The 20669-nt window shown below is 36.3% G+C and overlaps 1 protein-coding gene across 3 annotated transcripts in view; it reads right to left on the bottom strand.

The window, feature by feature from the left end:
• The window catches only part of CFTR (CF transmembrane conductance regulator), a 168941-nt gene that overhangs the window by 131822 nt on the left and 16450 nt on the right, over positions 1 to 20669 (bottom strand). For all 3 annotated transcript variants that reach the window (XM_045062911.1, XM_004741906.3, XM_004741904.3), the window contains exons 2-3: positions 7265 to 7375; positions 3084 to 3192 (exon numbers count right to left, since the gene is read on the bottom strand). In XM_045062911.1, coding sequence (XP_044918846.1) covers positions 3084 to 3113 — 30 coding nt within the window. In that variant the 5' untranslated portion in view covers positions 3114 to 3192; positions 7265 to 7375. The remainder of the gene's footprint in view (positions 1 to 3083; positions 3193 to 7264; positions 7376 to 20669) is intronic.

Genomic DNA, 20669 nt, shown 5'->3' with positions numbered 1-20669 from the left:
ATCTGCTTACAGAACTCTCTGCACTTGGCTTGCCTCTCAAGATCCTTAATTGACTCTCATGCTCAGCTTTTCAACAGCCAGTTTCCTAGTTTCTCTTCTATGCTATGAGTCTTAAATGTGAAAGATAATGTTTTATCTGGCTGCTGAGTCAGATGGAGGAAAAAAACAAGCACAGAGCTAACTAATGAAGAGAGGCCATAGCTAATATGATTTAAAATTATATCAACTCTTACAGAGAGACAAGCTCCTTTATGATGGCATTTCCTTTTTGTTTTTTAACCTTTCACAGTCGAGAGCAGATTTCATAGTACTTTTTCTATCAGTCCTGAAACCAACCAAATGCGCCTTATATCACAACTGCCCTTATTCAGAGGGACTAAGGATGTATAGGACATTTTGAAAGCATGTCCACCTTTTACCAAGAGTGGTATTACAGCAATTTCAAGAATCTTCAGTCATTTCATTGACTTTAAACAATTACTAAGCTGATGTACACAGAGAAAAACAAAGGAATGGTCAAAGAGAATACCATCAATACTAAAGCATTGGTGTAAGTTGTTTAAAAAGACAGAGGTCTTATAAGAACAGTTACATTTTCTCCCCTTCTTTTCTTCTGGAAGTAATCTATGGCCTTTCAAACATGCAGATGGTTCCAGAACCTAGGTCTGGAACCTACAACTCAGGGTTCAGGGTAGCTGGAGAGTACATCATCCCTCAACACCACTCATGGGAAAAGCTTTCAGATTCCTTTTGCTGGGACATGTTGAAGACTTGAGAAGTTTAAGAATGAGTCCTTCTCCATACCCACTCCATTCTCTCTTAATTTTGTTTATAAGTTTGACCCTAGCACTACTGGTCCTTGGGTGGATTTCACACAGTTCCTTCTGGAGCATAAGCAAGGGAGAAGATTCTCTTTAGTTCCCAACCTGCTTCCTACTGTGAACTTTCTGCAGATTTGCCCCCGAGATGACCCTGGAAGAAGCCTCAATCTTTCAGCTTTTGTTAACCTGGGTCTCCTGAGAAGATGCAAAAAAAAACTCAGCAGACCAAAGACTGGTTACCAGAAACACTATTTTCTTGACTAACTAAATATAATCATTGCAAATATAATGATATCACAATTATAATCTGCTATTGCAGAAGGTTCATAGACTTTGGAGCTAAAGAGACCTATCACTCAAATTTACCATATGTGTGACTCTGGGAAGTTTCATAATTTCTCTGAGTTTCAATTTTCTTTTCTGTATATTAGGGATAATAATACCTGTTCCATTGAGTTACTAGAAGAATTAAATAAAACAATCTGCATAAAAGACTTAATGCTGAACTTGGAATAGATTAGGTAAAATAAACATTAAACTCAATAAAAAACTGTATTCATCATGGTTTTGTACACAAGACAAAAAAATTGATAAATATGCTCCTGTATTATCTTAACTTTCATATTTAGTGAGTGTTTTTGTTTGCATGAATCTTTGATGCTGCTGGATAAATTATTTCAGAAGACAGGGCATAAAAGGTGCTTGATCATGAGGCCTCTCTTCCTGCTTCTACTTGGTAGTGCTTATGTGATGGAGACCATGACTGAGGAGAACTATCAGTCTCACCACCGTTTCAGTCAAGACATAACAATTGTTGGAAGTGTTAGTCACGTCAATCCAACAATGACTTATTGAATGTTACATTCTTATGTGTGACCAGAGTGAATTGTATTGCTATACACTGACTCAAATGTATACAGTATAATCACTAAAACAATAAAAGATTTTTTAAATTAAGTCAAATAGAGCCAGATTCTATGGATAAAACTATTTCCCAAAGTTCTGAGTGCTCTCACAGAGAAAAATCACCTCAAAGACATATTAAAAGGTAATTAGTTCTTGAGATACCTTACTCATATTTTAAAAATTATTAAATTTAAAAATTAATTTAAAAAATTAAAAATTAAAAAAATATTTTTACCATCAAACTGTTGCAGGTTTCTATAGGAATAGAGTGGAAGAAAGATAGACAGATAGGTATGTAGGTAGGTAGGTACATAGATGTGGGTGGGTGGGTGAGTGGATGGATGGATGGATGACAGATAATTTCAAAAGCCAGAAGAATGTTTCCAGGTGATTGTCAGGAGCATTACAGAACATTCTGGATCTAAATGTGATCATCTTTGTTGAGATAAATTTTTAAATGCATTTTTTCTTGTTATGTACAAGACTACACATTCTTAAAAACATACAACTTGAATGACATCATTTTGGGAGACTTGATGGCACTTTTAATTCTCCAATGCATGAAGACCAATATGAATATATGTGGATCCAGATGGTACTTTTACCAAAGCAAATATTATACACAGCCTTTACTTAAAGACTAAACAAATTTCAACCCATCATTGCCTTTTATAGGTTATAACCAAGGATATGAAATGATGCTCTGGTGATATAAAAAATAATAGATCCAAGTCAAATTTAACAGCAGCTAGGAAATATCTCAGACTGCATATAAAGCCCCAGGCTTTCAGGCACAGAACTTTCTTCTCACTGATGGAGACATAGAAGACTGAGAAAATATACTGCAACCACACCTCACTGCCAAATTTTAAATTTTTGCTATTTTTCCTTGAAACTCCGTATGCAGATATGATTTCAAAATATTACAGATATTCATATTGATAATTGACTAAACTTGACTTCATTCTTCTCTTGATGTTATATCCTGAAATTCTACTGTCAAATACAGAAGAATAAAGCACCAGCAATTTGATATTCTAGTAAGATAACGTAATTTGGGATCATAACAGAAAATAAACCTCTTCAAAAAAATTTATTTTACTGAAACCATTATTTGTTTATTTATTTATTTACCCACTTTAAAGTTGATTGCCTGCATTCCAGGGCTCCTTAGGGCATTTTTATTTGTCTCTACTAGAGTTTTAGTAGTTTCTTTGTATTTGGAGTTGAATTAGTCCTTTTAGCTGAACACGAATTACCCTTGTCATAAAAATGAATGTAAGTCCATTAGATTAATAAAATCATAATAATGAATACACTTATTATCCATAATAAATTTACAAATGAGATCCTTACCCCTAAATATAATATGATTCCATAGAACATAAATCTCCAGAAAAAGCATCGCCGAAGGGCATTAATGAGTTTGGGGTTTTTCTTTGATGCCAGTTCTCGGTCCCATTCTCTGCAAAAGAATGAAAAACAGGACCAATAAGTTGCATGTACAAATATTTGAGTTGTTTTATTTCCCTTAACATAGTTTTAGTCTCAGAAAGACATCCAAGGAGATTAACCCAAGTGACTGGAGAGACAAAAACACCTTGTGGAGACCTTCCAACACCAACAGTCAGTCAGGTATCTTGCAGAATTTGATGCTTCTCCATATATCAATTTTCAGGGAGCTGACTCCATGACAAGGTCAGATTTTATGTATTAAAGAAAGATTCTTGCAATAGGTGGACAAAGTACAACTCTTAAAAATATACATTACTGTCTTTGGGACAAAGTGAAAAATAAACAAAAATTTAACTTTTTCCCCCTTCACCTTTTGATCTTTACTTACTTAAAACTTTAGTAGATTTTACAAAATTTAAAAGTAAAAAAAAAAAAAAAACCCAAAACCTCAACATAAAAAGCCAGGTAGATTTTTCTGTTACTAAACATTAGAAAAACTTGTCTAAATGGCTGTTATTAAATGTAAGGGTATAAAAAAAATACTGTCAAACTTCATTTTCAACTATTAAAGTCATTTATTAGAGAAAAAGTCTCTAGAAAATTAGAACAGAATCACATTCTATATTTTCTAGTAGGAAAAGACACCATATATTCTGAAAGAATTGTAGTATCAAATACGTTTTCTTTTAAAAACTGAAAGTTTGGGGCACCTGGGTGGTTCAGTGGGTTAAAGCCTCTGCCTTCCGCTCAGGTCATGATCCCAGGGTCCTGGAATCGAGCCCCATGTTGGACTCTCCGCTCGTTGGGGAGCCTGCTTCCCTCTCTATCTCTCTGCCTGCCTCTCTGCCTACTTGTGATCTCTATCTGTCAAATAAATAAATAAAATCTTAAAAAAAATAATAAAATAAAATAAATAAAAACCAAAAGTTCATCAATGGATTATATTTACATTATAGCCACTTCTATCTGTTAATGAAGGCTCTTTCTCTTCCCAAATGGTTAAAATATATCTCTAAATGTTACCCTGGCCTTCTTTACTAAAGTGTACAGAGATGAAAATTTCACAGGCAATAACAAGTGAAGGTTTTGCATTTCACTAAGAGCTATTTCCATTACTATTCCTCTATGATTATCAGAAGTGGTTTTAAGTTACACCAAAGGAAGAACACGGGAACAAGTGGGATGTGACAGCAACATGGCAGTCTCTGTGCACAGACTCTGGCTGCCCCAAGAAACTTACTGTCTACAATGCCTAATCACCCTCTCCCATCTATCCACCTCTTCACTCTTTCACTAATACACAGGACTTGTTCCCATCCATATCATTCAATGACTCACAATAGGGTAAGTAGCTAAGTATGGAGGCAGATTCAACCTCTCTTAAGGAAGAATGAGTGAGATGAGAAAGTCTGTAAAGAGAGGTGGTACATACACCAAAGAAATGGTTTCAAGGGGAAGAAGTAGTCAACATGAAGTCACGTAGGAAAGAGTCCATTTTATTTGACATTAAGGGACTTCTGGTGACCCTGGTCAATATCATTTTAGCAACACAGCAGACATGGAAACCATATTTCAAGGAACTGAGGTATAAAGGTAAGGTGAAGAAATGGAGAGATCAGGAGAGCAGAGAAATAACAGCTATTAAACAGGGAGGGGGGGAGATTGAGGCAGCAACCTGGGGGAAAGGCCAGGTGGGAGAATTTATTTTAATGGGAGGGAGTTGAACAATGGATAGCCTGAGAGAGGGAATGAGCAGGGAAGAGGAATTGATGTGGTTTCCTCAGCACCATGAGAGACACAGTAAGAATCCCAAACACTGAGAGTTAAATTACAAAGGAAGAAGCTCTATACTTATCAGTTTTGTAGCTTTTCATGGAACAAATGAGCAGGTTACACAAAGGGATGATGTAAAGGGTTCAATACCACAGAGCCCAGTGGCCCAGTGGGCCTCAACAAAGTGGTGACCACCAAGGACCTTTGTCACAAGGCAGTTATGATATGGAAGGCCAAGGTCACTTCTAAGGATGCAGAGGCACAAAGTACTAGAAATGGTATGTCAGTCTTCCAAAATGTTTCCATAAATTCTAAATAATAATTTTACTTTTAAAATTTTTTATTATAATAAAAAAAATTTTTTAAGAAAAGAAGTGCATAGGGTTAAAACAGATACAAAATAAAGACAAAAGTAAGAAAGAACTTAAGGACTTATGCTGGCACAGAGTTGTTGAATTAAAAAAATAGGTATACTTTTAATTGAATTGATATGGGAGATATAATAAAAACAGGAGAAAAAAGTCTTAGGCCAGATAATCCTACAAATTCTGGTATCCTCTATTTGGCCATAAGTAAAAGTTTATCTGGAGTACACAGTCTTTTATTAACCTACCCCTGCTCTGATTCATCTCTCCCTCAGCATCCATTCAGAAGTTAGGTATTCAATATCTACTGTTTTATTGTGAACTTGCTGATATACCTACAATGTATTATATTTATATATCTTATCTCTGTAACAATATTACAGGTTTCACATAATGCTAGTCATTTCACATTCAATTATCATTCATTCAACAAATATTTATTGAGCATCTACTATATGCCAGACCCTATTCTAAACCAAACCAAACCAACCAAAATATCCTTGCTTTCATGGCATTTCCACACACTAAGTCCTCAGTAATAGAAATAGGGCCTTGATCTTGGAAATATGAATCTATTATTCCCACTAGCCTAATTCTTTGAATAAAATTAAGAAAAATAAGACTGAAGGTCTTACTTTGCCTTGAAAATATTTTTTTAAGGAAAATGAGTTAATTGTAAATAAGGTAAACAAATTACAAGTCTCAACTTTTTTTTTTTAAATTTTGGGTCCTAAAGTAGCTTTTTCTTTTTGTTTCTTTTTTTTTTCCCCCCCTTTGGTCTAAGGAATGAGTGTGTGACCCTAGAGTCTCTGGGATTTTTCACATTTGGCCAAGGAGAAAGGTCTCTTTTCTCTGTGGTTTGTAGAGAAATGAGCAGAGTTCTAAGGACCTGCTGCACAGAGAAATCCGAAATAATAAACCACACAAGCAAATGCCACCAAGTAGCATCAGACTCTCTGGTTCCACTGAGTCCCTAAGGCCAGTTCTCTGCCTACGCCCCTCACACAAGTAGGTACAGGAGCCAACAAATTCCTTCTATTTACTTAAGCTAGTTATTGGATTCTGTCACTGGCAATCAAAAGGGTTCTAACCAATACCTAGAAAAGGGAACTCTGAGAACTTGCCTACGATGGGAAGCACTGAACACGAAGAGGCGGTAAGTGTAGATCTGGGTTAGAATCGTGGGACTGTGAGGGGTTAGATGGAAAATTCCATCACCTCTGAGTCTCAGTTTGCTCTCTGCAAGATGGAGGTAGCAATGCTTTCTTCCAAGAGCGGAGAGGAAATACTATACCTATCATTTAATATGTACTCAAAAATGTGAAATATTTACATTTTTTTATATCCAATAGCCATTAACTTGGGATTTGCAAGTATATGTATTCGTATTCACAAATTAAGATTTTGAAGGCAAACATACCAATTTGCTTCATAAAGATGCTACTTCAGTCTTTACAATATCCATTTCATGTTCTTTAAAGACAAGTAACACTTCAGAATTATTTCAGAAAAAAGTCATTTGCCAGGAAAATGGTTAATCCTTCAAACTTTCATTGTTTAATTTTTTTTTAAGATCTTATTTATTTATTTGACAGAGAGAGATCACAGTATGCAGAGAGGCAGGCAGAGAGAGGGGAAGGGAAGCAGGCCCCCTGCCAAGCAGAGAGCCTGATGCGGGACTTGATCCCAGGATCCTGAGATCATGACCCGAGCCGAAGGCAGCGGCTTAACCCACTGAGCCACCCAGGCGCGCCTCATTGTTTAATTTTTAATTGATCAACACTTCAGCAAGAAATTAAGATGCTCTTATTTTAAAGACACCATTTTGAGATTTAAGCCATCTAATAAGTCAGTTCTCCATCATCTAAATAGAGTATTAATAATATAAATGATTAACAGTGTTAATTCCTCCCTTCAACTAATGAACATTGTGCATGAACATACCTTTCCAATTTTTCAGAGAGATTGTCAGCAGAATCAGCAGAAGGGATTTGATATATGTCTGATAATTCCAGGCGCTGTCTATATCCTTTCGTCAAAATTGGTCTGGTCCAGCTAAAACAAAGAGATGGGACAGATGTAAATATTCACTTGATTTGGTCTCCAATATATATTTGGAATATGACACTGTTTTAAATCTTTTGGCAGATGGGAAATGGTGGATGCATAAACAATCCAAGGTATAAAAACACCAGTGTATCATCTCTTATAGAACACATCTGTATAAAACACCAATAACCTCTGAACTAATGGGACTGAGAGAAAGTATCAGGAATGATAGTAGACTCCGTCCCAGAGGAAAAAAACAAGCCACTACACATTCTATATTAAAAGTAGTCTTACAGGGGCACCTGGGTGGCTCAGTGGGTTAAGCTGCTGCCTTCGGCTCAGGTCATGATCTCAGGGTCCTGGGATCGAGTCCCGTGTCGGGCTCTCACTTCCTCCTCTCTCTCTCTCTGCCTGCCTCTCTGCCTACTTGTGATCTCTCTGTCAAATAAATGAATTAAATCTTTAAAAAAAAAAAAGTAGTCTTACAAACAAACAAACAAATAAATAAACAAAAACTGCCTGGGTGGCTCAGTTGGTTAAGTGTCTGACTCTTGGTTTTGGTTCAGGTCTCTTCTCATGGTCCTGAGATCAAGCCCCGAATCAGTTGCTGCACTCGGCATGGAATCTGTTTAAGTTTCCCTGTTCCTCTCCCTGCACCTCTCCCCACTGAACACTTTCTCAAATAAATAATCTTTTTTTTTAAGTTGCCCCAAATAACAAGATACTAGGAGTTTATAAGGGCTGAATCCAGTCTCTATCATTTTAAGGATAAAATGATCTATGAATGATGACAGAATGGACTCTCAATCAATATCCCTACACAATGTTGTTCTTGTAGTACATGGTCCTCAGCAACAAGTTATTTATTAAATGAACTGACTATAGCTGAAGGATTAATGAATAGTTTGTACTGGTTTGTTAACCTAATTATCTCTCCTGAATCATTACTTGACGGTGGGGATCATGACTTTACATTCTGTCTCCTCATCCCACAGCAGTCACAACACACTTGCCCTCTATACCTCTAATAAAGAACAATTTATGATGGAACCTAGTGAAGCTAGTATGGTCAGTAATGAGACGGGATACCCTGGTTCTTTTCTTTCCATTATTTTTAAGTATATTGTTTCTAACTAGTATGGATAAGACAAAACAATCTCCAAAGAGATAAAGAGCCTAGACACAGGAAGACTAAAAGCTGGCAGACTGCAGGGAGTGGGGTGGTACTCAGGCAAATCTTCAACCAGCCCTTCTCCAGGAGAAAAAAAAAGAAACTTAAGTCATTTGCCAAATTCTGTGGTGTAAATACTCTCACTCTAAACAGTTTCAAACTACCAAATGTGAAGTCATTGAACATAGAGTTTGGAAGAGATACACAGTTGCATATTATTATATAGTACGTTCACCTTTCAGCTACAATGAAGGTAAATAACCTCAATGGCACAGATAGTAGTAAAATATCAAATTAGGCAGTAACAATTTTTGAGTTTTTATTACATTTGTTTTAATATAAGTGTAAGTTTATATCACCCAATTTTTAATACTTCTTGTACTTAACAACTTAGCTCACAGACTTCCTAAAAATTTAACAATCTGCTCAGCCAGAAAAGGCCAATGGCAGAAGATCATGACTACCAGATAGCTGAAAGACTTGAGACAAGGGTAATGGCATTGAAGACAGAAAGGAAGGGATCTATAGAAGATCTAGTAAAAAGAAAAATATACTCTATTAACAAATATTGCATGTTCAGTATGTTTGAGATTATTGAAATATACCAAATTTACAAGTAAACAGAATTTTACTATCTATAAATTCCAAATACCATAAGACATTAGCAGGAAATTAAAAAATAAATCTTTTCATCTCTTTAGAAAATATATAAACATACATCTTTTGGTCCATATCTAAGATGTGATGATCACTCCCATAAATGAGTTTCAAGCTCATTTTAAAGTAATACACTTTGTTGGCTGCCTCTGCCTGTGTAATTTGTGCCCATTTTAATATGTATATTATACCTTGATATCTAGGTTTGATTATCAGAGTTCCATAGCCCAGCATCATCAAACCAAACATACCCAGTAGTATTAAAACCCAAGTTAGCCATTTACAATTATTAATAAAATTTAGTGTTTCCTGATAGGTTTACCACAGTAAACCTGTATTTGTATTCTGAAATAGAAACTTGGCTTAAAGTGAATTATGAGAACTAAAATCAATTGACTTGAGGCGGCCTAGCAATCACCAGACTTACCCTAAAGAAAACAAAAATGTATCCTGTTAGGTTAAACTGGTAACACTGAATGAAATTTCTGCTCCAATGAGTTCTCCATGCCTGCCTTAAGCCAATCTTAGAAATATAAAAACAAAGACAAAACAAAAACTTCCCCAGATATCTACACCTGTAGACACTTTATGAAACATTAGGCACTGTAAAACTCTAGCCACCACTCCTTTTGAATAATCCCGAGTAGATTAAACATACTTGGATAGAATATAGAAATGCCTGGTCAGGATTGCTACTTCCATTATTTCTTTCTTTGGGGATCAATGAACGTCAGGTGGTTCATGAAGCAAAGCAGATACGCCTGGAATAATCAAAAGCAATACACCCTGTCCTTCTCTTCTTCAAATCTGCTCCCACCATCTTTTCCTCTCATCTCTAATTAATTTTATCCTTCTTCATTCATAACCAATCAGTATATAGCAACAATGGGCTTAAAAAATGGTCTTAGAAATTGTGTCAGCAGGGGAACCAGGTGGTAGGTATTAGGGAGGGCACGTATTGCATGGAGCACTGGGTGTGATGCAAAAACAATGAATACTGTTACACTGAAAAGAAATTAAAAAAAAAAAAAAAAAGAAAGAAAGAAATTGTGTCAGTTTCCAAAATTCTGGCTATTTCTAACAAAACTAGCTAATATTTACCTATGGGGTAACAGACATCCCTAAGGTATACAGTTCTTTATAACTTAAAAGTGCTAAAGTAATTTTGAAAAAAAAGGGGGGGTCTAGTACCCAGGATACGCTGTTCTATTCACTTAACTCTATGAGGCTTCAGGTTCTATTGAGGAAAGATATTATCACTTCATTTTAAAAAACACACACATAGAAGAATTTTTAAAATTTCATTTCTTAGGATAATACTTCCAATTTTTGCAGAGTGACTTATAATTTCTTTTTTTTTCTTTATGATCGTATTTATTTATTTGACAGAGAGAGACAGCGAAAGAGGGAACACAAGCAGGAGGAGTGGGAGAAGGAGAGGCAGGCTTCCCACTGGGTGGGGAGCCGGATGTGGGGCTCGATCCCAGGACCCGGAATCGTGACCTGAGCCAAGGCAGATGCTTAAAACTGAGCTACCCAGGTGCCCCTAGAGTGACTTTTAATTTCTTATAATGAAAATAATTTTTCAATCATAGCCACTGTTAAAGCCTTGATTTTCACAAAACCTATCTCCCTAAAACCACATATTTAGAGCTCATAATCATTTTTCCACTTGACATTTGGCTTTATTAATCCAACAGAGACATCTGACATTTTCATGTGCTAGAATTTAAGATTGAGGTCAGGTGTTAAAACTTTTCAGCTCAAAATGATTTTGTCTCTATAAAACCATCATGTTTCCACAGTATTTCACTTTACATTTTAACTGGCCAAATGAAATAAAAGAGCAAATCCAACAAACACTGGTTCCATGACACTTCTTGCAAATACTGACAAATTGATATACTCAAAGACTAATAGCCTTTTCCTTTTTGCATGATAAAATTAATGCTTGAGGAATTAAGTAGAAATTACTCTATTTTGTGTAGACAAATTTAAATATACCAGAGATTTTCTCATCATCCGATTTACTTACCATGAGTTTGAACTAGCCCAAATAATCTGAATAATTCTAATTGAAGGGAATGCTAAACTCAATACAGATGAAAGATGGGGATTCACTTAAACACATTGTGATAATAGGAGGTTGGGAGAAGGGCGTGGGGTTATGGACATTGGGGAGGATATGTGCTTTGGTGAGTGCTGTGAAGTGTGTAAACCTGGTGATTCACAGACCTGTACCCCTGGGGATAAAAATATATTATATGTTTATAAAAAATTAAAAATTTTTTAAAAACCACATTGTTATAATAAATCTCAAATTTCTGCAGCAAAGCACTATCATTTTGCTTTGGTTTTTTGGTGGGGAGGGAGAATTGCTTCTTTTGTTTGTTTTTTTTTGGTTTTTGATAAATGGCTATGATGGGAAGGATTGATTTGAGACCAGAAGTCATTCTCATCTTTATAAGGATTTAAAGAAAAAAAGTCATAGAAATAATACTTCAGAGGTGCCTGAGTGGCTCAGGTGTTAGTGTCTGCCTTTGGCTCAGGTCGTGGTCCTGGGGTCCTAGGATCAGCCCCACGCTGGGCTACCTGCTAAGCCGGAGTCTGCTTCTCCCTCTCCTTCTGCCCCTGCTTGTATTCCCTCTCTTGCGGTCTCTCTGTCAAATAAATAAGTAAAATCTTTAAAAAAAAGAGAGAAAGAAAGAAATAATACTTCAAATGTCATAGTTGTTTTATCAACTTAGATTCAACATTATCTCATAGTCAGATGTATTATTCTCATTGAATTTTAGTGAAAATAACACTTGAGATAGTAGTGATATTTAGCTCTCAAAAGTCCTGTGTAAATCTTACAGGCTTCAAGGGTGCACCCCAAAGTAATAGCTCTGGGGTGCAGGTCAGATCAGGGAGTCATTTTCTGATTAAGGACATGTTTAAGCAGTGTTTGCTGCTTATCCATAAAATGGTGAATTTATAAGTAACAGCAACTTGAGTCAGCTCAAAAACCTTTAGGAAGAACATGCTTTGCTAAAGATCGGCCATTTTTGCATTTGAGAGTTAATTACTTATAAGGATCTAATTTTACCAGGAAAACGGTATTAAGTTCTTTTTCTTTCTCCAGATGAGTGAAAAGTACAGTAAATGTAGTCAATGAATTTCAGGCAGCCTGAAAAGATAATTGCTGCTTAAAAAAACGACAATGAACCAAATCTGAAAATCTTCTGGAAGTCCAGAATTTATAGCCATACAGGCATCCTAATATAAATTAACTTAACTTCATGCTTAAAGAATCTAAACATTAAATAGAAAAATATATCTGCCCATTTTATAAGATGCTTCTAAATATAAGTATATTAGGAATGTATGCATATAGGAAATGTCTGAAAGGATATTTTCTTTTTTGGTTATCTATAATCTCCAGTGTTTAACTATGAGCATGTGTAACTTTGGAAATAAGGAAGTTCTTTTTAATTAAGGAAGAAACATATAGTTATAATCCATTACTTGTAATGGCTATCCAATATAAACTTTCTAGTCAAATGTGTTTGTTTGCTTTTAATTTTTATTTATTTGAGAGAGAGAGAGAAAGCAAGCATAGGCAGGGGAAGTCAGAGAGAGAAGCAGGTAGTCTGATAGCAGGGCTCAATCCCAGGACCCCGGGATCACAGCCTGAGCCAAAGGCCGACTCTTAACTGACTGAGCCACCCAGGCGCCCCTCTAGTCAAATGTGTTCTAACTCCATGATTCTTACATAATGTTTATTATCAGTGCTAATTTCTCACAAAATAACTTTTTTCCCTGATATGATTGTATGAGGTACTACCTCAACATGAAGACTACATAAAACCAGTCACTTGACTCCTACCATAAATCTTTTACTGAAGAAACTGAATTTGTGATTTTAAGGAAAAAAGACCACTCCAGGTTCTCCCCCCGTCTCTAGCATTTTTCAGTCACATGATCTTGGAAAATGTTCTGGATCTCTCAGCTGCAGCTCCTGATGGAAAGAACCACTACTATGACTACTTTACCTGGTTTTCATGGAGGCCAAATGCAATGTTGTCTATAAAGCAGTACAAATGTACCTTCTTAAGCACTTCTTCATGTAAGAAAATGCTTGGCTTCAATTTAATTCTCAGAGCACTAGAGTTTATTATTACTGGGAGTATAATAGTAACAGCTAACATTAATAGAGTTTTACCACAACCCTGCAAAATGCTAGGGATTTCATATATATTATTTCATTTGACCCTCCACAACAATTCATAACTCCTAGCAGTATCTCCCTCTTTCAGATAAATGAGTCTGAGGGAGCTTAAATAATTTGTCCACAGAAGAGTTAGAATTAAAAAATAAGACTGTGATACTTATATCAAATGTGCCATATTAGGACCAATTTTAAAAAAAAAAAGCATATACTTAGATATAACACCAAAAGCACAAGAAATAGTAGAAAAAATTAAACAAAATCATAAAAATTAAACATTTTTAAGCTTTAAAGGACACTGTCAAGAAAGTGGAAAAATAACCCAAAAAATGGGAGAAAATGTTTGCATATCATACATGTGATAAAGAGTTTTATCTCTAGTATTTAGGGACTCTCATAATAGTAAGACAACTCAATTTAGTCAGGGGCAAAGGATCTGAACAGATATTTCTCCCAAAAATCAAATGAAAGGATATTCAAACTCATTAGCCACTGGGGAAATGTAAATCAAAACCACAATGAGATACCACCTTATACCTGCTAGTATGGTTATCATAAAAAAGAGGTAATAATAAGTGTCCAAAAAGACATGGAAAATTAGAAACTTCATCTCCTGTGGTGGGAATGTAAAATGATGTAGGCACTTTGCAAAAATAACCTTAAAATGGTCTTTGAGGCATGTCCTCAAAATATGAAACATAAAGTTTCCCTATGATCCAGCAATTCTAGTTGCTGGTACATGCCCAAGAGAGATGAAAACAGACGTCTGTGCCAAAACTTGAACACAAATGTTCACAGCAGCATTTTTTGTAATAAGCAAAAAATTAGAAATAATCCAGATATCAACTGTTGAATGGATAAATGGGTATTCCTACAAATAGAATATTACTCAGTGATTAAAAAAAAAAGAATGATGTACTGACACATAGTACAGCATGGGCGAATCTTGAGAACATCACACTAAGTCAAAGAAGTCAGTCATAAAAAGTGCATGATTCCATGCATATGAAATTCCCAGAACCATCAGTCTATAGAGATAGAAAGCAAATCAGCAGCTGTTTAGGATGGGGTAGAGGATAGGGAATGCTTGCTTACAGGTATGGAGTCATGAAAGTATTCTAAAAAAAAATTTTTTTTAAGACTTTATTACTTATTTAAGAAAGAGGGAGAGCATGGACAGAGGATGAGAGGAAGAAGCTGACTCCCCACTGAACTGAGAGCCCGATGAGGAACTCAATACCAGGATTGAGACTGTGACCCAAGCCGAAGGCAGATGCTTGAACAACTGAGCCACCCAGGCCCTGAAAGCATTCTAAAACTGATAAGAGATTGTTTCACTATCTGCCAAAACCATGGAATTGAGTATTTTAAATGGGTAAATGGTTTGGCATGTGAATTATATCTCAATAAAGCTGGTATTAAGACAAATAGCACACAGAAATTGACTGTCAATTTTACCACATTTTATTTTTCATCCCTAGAACTTGCAAAAGGCAAATTCTTATTATGGTGACTTTGACACTCTAAGTCCACTCAAACAGGTTAGTGCGTGGGCAGGTACTACAACTGATTAACACCCTTTCTGTAAACGGATCTAAGGATTGTGACATGCATTGTAAGTTGTACAAATAGCTTATTTCCTGCCCGCCCCCAGAAGCAAGGTGCTTCATAGCTTAAACTACTATAAATACAGAAAAAGTGACCATAGTGATAATAAAGAAACCGAGGAATAGGCACCATTGACGAAAAACTGTTTGTACCAGCTCGACCTCATTCACTGGATTTCAGGAACTCAAGCAAGTGAGACAATAAGCAATGGTACAAAAATTCCCATCCATCTTGAAAGAAAACAGAGAAGAAACAAAGCATTGTGATTTATAGCCTATGCCCATGTATTTTTGAAAAGCAGCCTCCAAGTGGTATTCCATGATTTTTGTTTGCTTTTTATTCTATCTGGGCAGGAAGCCACCAATAAAAGCCACACAATTTTTCATAGCTGGAACAACTGCCAGAAAGATAGGATGATGAACTGCTCACTAAAATTGCTATGTCCTATATAAGTTCACTTTTAGGAGCTCTTTACCAACTAAGACAGACAAGTAACACCATCGCTCTCTAATTTCTGGGTTTTATTTCCATTGGCAATAAAAAATATATTTGAAACCAAGAAAATAAGGAAGCGGGGAAATGGATTGGCCTTAAGATTTTACGGTAGAAATGCCACTGGGTTACTGGCTGGCATTTGTGAAAGCTTACAGAGAGAAACCTGTGTTACTGTCAGAACCTCACCACTCTTATTGTTATTTTAGACAACTGCATTCTGGAGAACAGAGTGGGGCAATGGTTCCAAGCATGCCCAGTGCGAGCTGAGAGACAAAGAAGGAAAACAAGTCCTGTCTCTTCTTCTCGCTGGGATAGGAACAAAACCTACCTCACAGGAATGATATATTAAGGATATCAACCACATGATATATTGATTTAACTTTGCTGTTATTTATTTTATAACTATCCCATTTACCTGGTATTCCCTCCCTTTTTGTAAAACCCTGAATCCTTTATGGAAGCTCTTCGTTTGGTTGGACCCCATGACTATGACCCAAAGTAAACAGTCTCTGATGGACTTCTGCATTCATTCTTCAGCAATAAAATATCCACATCCTTTCTAAGGCCTGGTTTTCATTCTAGAGTTAACTCAACATCTGGAATCAAAGGTACTTAATTTTTCTCTGTTAAAATGTTTCTCACAGTGTGGAGATGATAAGCCTCTCCTGGGGACAGTAATCCTCTGAGAAGCTCTGAGGTGTATTTGGTATAAGCCACCACAGGCAAAGCAGAAGCTAACTCTCATGACCTTTAACATCCAAATCATTTAATGATACCTCTCTATACAACAAGTATCACTACTTATTAAATCCTCTCTGAGATAGACTTTCTACTCATTGCCTTGACAAAACCTTTCCCAAAAATAAAAAATAAAATAAAATAAAAATACAGTGTGATTCCAACCCAACACTGTTTATTCTGATGCTCACTCATTTGTTTATTTTGCCTGAAAGATGAAATGATAAAATGGAGGTTAGAGGCCACCTTGGAAATAATACTCCCATGGTAACACTGATACATGCTGCGTCAGGAAAACAAAGTTGATGATTTTTTAAATTCAGTCATGATAAAGTTGGTTTTGAGGGTTCTGCTTGAAATCATCTAGCCAGATAAATGGTCAGTCACATTTTAGATTTTTTTCTCATTTATGTTAACCTTTTCTTCACCTTAATTTATTTATGCTGTCTGCTCTCTGTTACTCATGACTGCTTCTCAGAATGATTCAAAGAGGACCATGGCAATGGATTCAGACTTCCCAGCTTCAGATGATTTCCCATCTTCAAACTATATGTGGAATTTGGTTATCAGTGACATTTTAACTCATTTTATGCTTCTATTGCTATTTCAAATATCATTGCAAATTATAGCACTGCAAGTCAATTTAGCATCCTCTCTATGTCTTCTCCCTTTGGTGACACATTGCATAACTCAACAGTTAAATTTTAGATCCCGTTCCTAAGGTTGTGGAGCAATGCTAATGCTATTTCTCATTTTCTTAGAGCCTTGATATTCCTGTGGAGAGGCAGGCAGAAGACACTGACAATCAAACTCCTGAGAGGTTCAGGGAGGAGGAGAGGTGGCTATAACCTCACCCTTGCTTCACTGTGAATCCCAGAAATAAAGGAGCCTGACACAGGCAAGGCATGGAGACAGCCAGTGGATCAAGGATGACCAAGGAAATAAAACTCTACTGTAAGAGTCTTACTTTAAATCCCCTTCACTTAATATTTACATCTTTTATCATATAAGAAACATACAGGTAAATATAGGTCGACACCCTACGTAGCTTTTCTCTCCCCAATAGTAAAACACACAATAATAGATGCCTGAATTATTAACTAATCCTAATAAGCAAGTTAAGAGTACAAAATGGTCACCTTTCCAATCAGGTCACTGAAAACACAAATCATAAAACAAATCATGATAGTTTAGAGAAACTCATTTTATAGGCATTTAGGAATTACTGTGATCTTAAAATGTCATGATCTCTTGCTTCCACATGCACTTTAGGAAAATGAACTTTCAAGGAAATACCGAGCCAGATTCTTTTCCTTTTGAACTCTGCAGGGGTTCCCAATGGATGAAACCATTGGTAATAAGGGGGCTCTGAATTTTTTAAAGGATTCTCCTACTCTCATCACCTAACAGGGCATTTTCTAGTCTTATTCTAATACCAACCTAGGTGCCAGCTTACCCTGAAGAAAAATTAATAAATTCCTTGAAATAAAATCTGACCTCTATTTCCAAGAAAATTCAAATGCACTGAAACTGTTTCACATATATTATGTATGCATGAGCCTTTCTGCTATCCAGGTTTACTTTTCTTCCTGCATGCTCTATTCTTGCCTGTACTTCCTCCACCTGAGCTGTAACCACAAATTGTCTGTTTACTTGTCTAAAATCCCCAGTCTCCAAACACACTGCACTGTCAGCTCCATGAGGGCAAAGACCTTATAGATTTTCTCTTTTTCTGCTGTATCCCCTCCACCTATCATACAGTGCATAACTTTCAGTAATTATTTTCAAAATTGTTAATGTTACAGTATACTGTGTTTGCTAGTTTATTTTCCTTATAAGACAGACTTCTTGAACAATGTAAATCTCACATAAATCTTTATATCTCCGTTTTCCTCTTCAGTATTTAGGACAACAACAAATAGAATAAGTTAATGTATTAACTAATTACTCAAAGATGGGATGCTTATAGCCCATCTGAGGACACTGATAGGACTGCAAATAAGTGCTGTTCAGCCAATACATCTGTTCAAATGTATTAAAAGGGGGTGTCTGGGTGGCTCAGTGGTTTAAGCCTCTGCCTTTGGCTTAGGTCATGATTTAGTGTCCTGGGATCAAGCCCCACATCGGGCTTTCCATTCGGTGGGGAGCCTGCTTCCCCATCTCTCTCTGCCTGACTCTCTGCCTATCTACTTATGATCTGTTTGTCAAATAAATAAATAAAATCCTAAAACAAGAAACAAACAAACAAAACAAGAAACAAACAAATTAAAATAAACAACAAATGAATTACAAGCCAAAAACAAGGTCAACACATGGTAAATGCAATGCAAATGTCAAGTGGTCTATATCCTCATATGATATACACTCAAATGTTAGGGCTGGCTTAGTGACCATTCTTGAAAAAGATTTCTGAGTCATAACCTAAGCCAATAATCTTAAAAATTCTAGCCCAAATTATTTAATTCTCCTCTAACACCTTTCATTACCAAACATTCCTCCAAATATCTGACCCTCATTCTGTTTATTCTTAATGGAGATGTACCAAAGTTTCATAAATGGAAAGTAATTCTTCACTCTACTAGGAGCAAATGGTCCTTTTCATTCTACCCTCCTTGATAATCATGTCATCTTCTCCATTTTCTCCATTATCTCCATGTCATTTCTGTACATGAAAGATGAAATACATATAACTTTTTAAAAGATTCATAAACAAGTGTAACTCCTTATGTGTATTATATTTTACAGTTTCAAATTGCTTCTCTATTTCATTCTGTTCTGACCACTGTTACTATTGGGAACAAAAAAGATATGTTGGAATCCTACCTCTCAATATCTCAAAATGTGGCCTTACTTGGTGCTAGGATCTTTACAGAGGTGATCATGTTAAAATGAATTCATGCAGAGTGGGCCCTGACCCAATACAAATGGTGCCCTTATTTTAAAAAGTGAGATTTGAACACAGAGACAGAGACAGAGACACTGATAGAATGCCACAAGAAGATGAGGGCACAGGTCAAAGTGAGGCCTCTTCAAGTTCGAGAATGCCAAGAGTGTCAGCCAATCACCAGAAGCTTGGGGAGAAGCACAGCACAAATTCCCCTTCAGAGCCTCAGAAGAAACCAAACTTGCTGACAACTTGATCTTGGACTTTTCAAATTTAGAATTGTAAAACAATAAATGTCTGTGGTTTAAACCACCCAGTTTTTGGTGCCTTGTTGTAGCAGCTCTAACAAACTAATACCCTGGCCCCCAGGAACAGAAAAACTCAATGTTAGGACACTGCATGCAAAGGGACAAATGAACAAAGGGGATAGATACTCTGAGGCTTTAAGATAAGGTTAAAAGTTGGAGATAAAAGCCAATGGCAAAGCACAGGGTGCAGATGTGGAATCAGGCAGGAGCATTTGGGAGAATGCAACCTCCATAATTTAGAGAATTCACTGGGCCTCACATTCACAAAAGAGAAGGGTTAAACTTAGAGAAGAAAGGTATTTTCTTAAAGCCTGACAGTGAAGATGAATAAGGATTAATTATAATAATCATGCTGATGGCAGTCTTTACCACTTATCAAAGATGCATACCCTGTCTGGCATTACTCGCTGTCATTTAATATATGGACAGTACTTAATTTCATGTGTTAACTTAGAGGGTGTTTTTGAATAAGATTTATATTTAAATTGTGAACTGAACTCTGGGTAAAGCAGATTGCCCTCTAGAATGTTGGTGGGTCTCATATAGTAAGTTGAAGGCCTGAACAGAACAAAAGGCTGGCCACCCAAAGCAAAAGAGAATTGCCTTCTTATTCTGACTTCAGAATAACCTGGGAACATCAGCTCTCCTATCTCCAGTTTAACAGCCCACCCTGCAGATTTTGCACTAGCCAGTCTTCATAATCACCTAAGCCAATTCTTAGAATAAATCATATGTATATATGTATGTATATCCTATTGGTCTGTTTCTCTGAGATCTCTGACCCTGACTAATACATACAGTAAACACTCAATGAATATTAGATATCATATGAATGCTGAGCTGTGTTAAATGAGGACAAGTGATTGTACTGGCGAGCATAATATCATCATCGGAAGATAAGTAAATTGCCCAAGATCACACTGTTAATAAGTTACAAAGTAAGGATTCCAGCCAGGTTTGTCTGACTCCAAAGTACATCTTCTTCCACTAAATATTGCCACCTAAGAGTTGACAATAAGACACAAGGTAGAATGTGAGATTATTTTATCTAAGTATGGAGTGGGTGAACTAAGAAACTCAAGAGAAGGTCAAAAACAACAATCACAGGAGGGAACACTAGCTCTGTGATCTTCAAACTGGGCCCCACCATCTGGTAGTCCCCAGAAATACTTCAAGAAGCTCATGTACTGTTGATTTGAGATGTCAATGTTTTTAAGCATGCTTAACTA

Source organism: Mustela putorius, unplaced genomic scaffold (genome assembly GCF_011764305.1).
Source record: "Mustela putorius furo isolate JIRA1106 unplaced genomic scaffold, ASM1176430v1.1 tig00003845_pilon_pilon_pilon, whole genome shotgun sequence".
Taxonomy (NCBI): Eukaryota; Metazoa; Chordata; class Mammalia; order Carnivora; family Mustelidae; genus Mustela; species Mustela putorius.
Note: the sequence above shows the minus strand (reverse complement) of the source record. Positions and strands in the feature narration are given on the sequence as shown.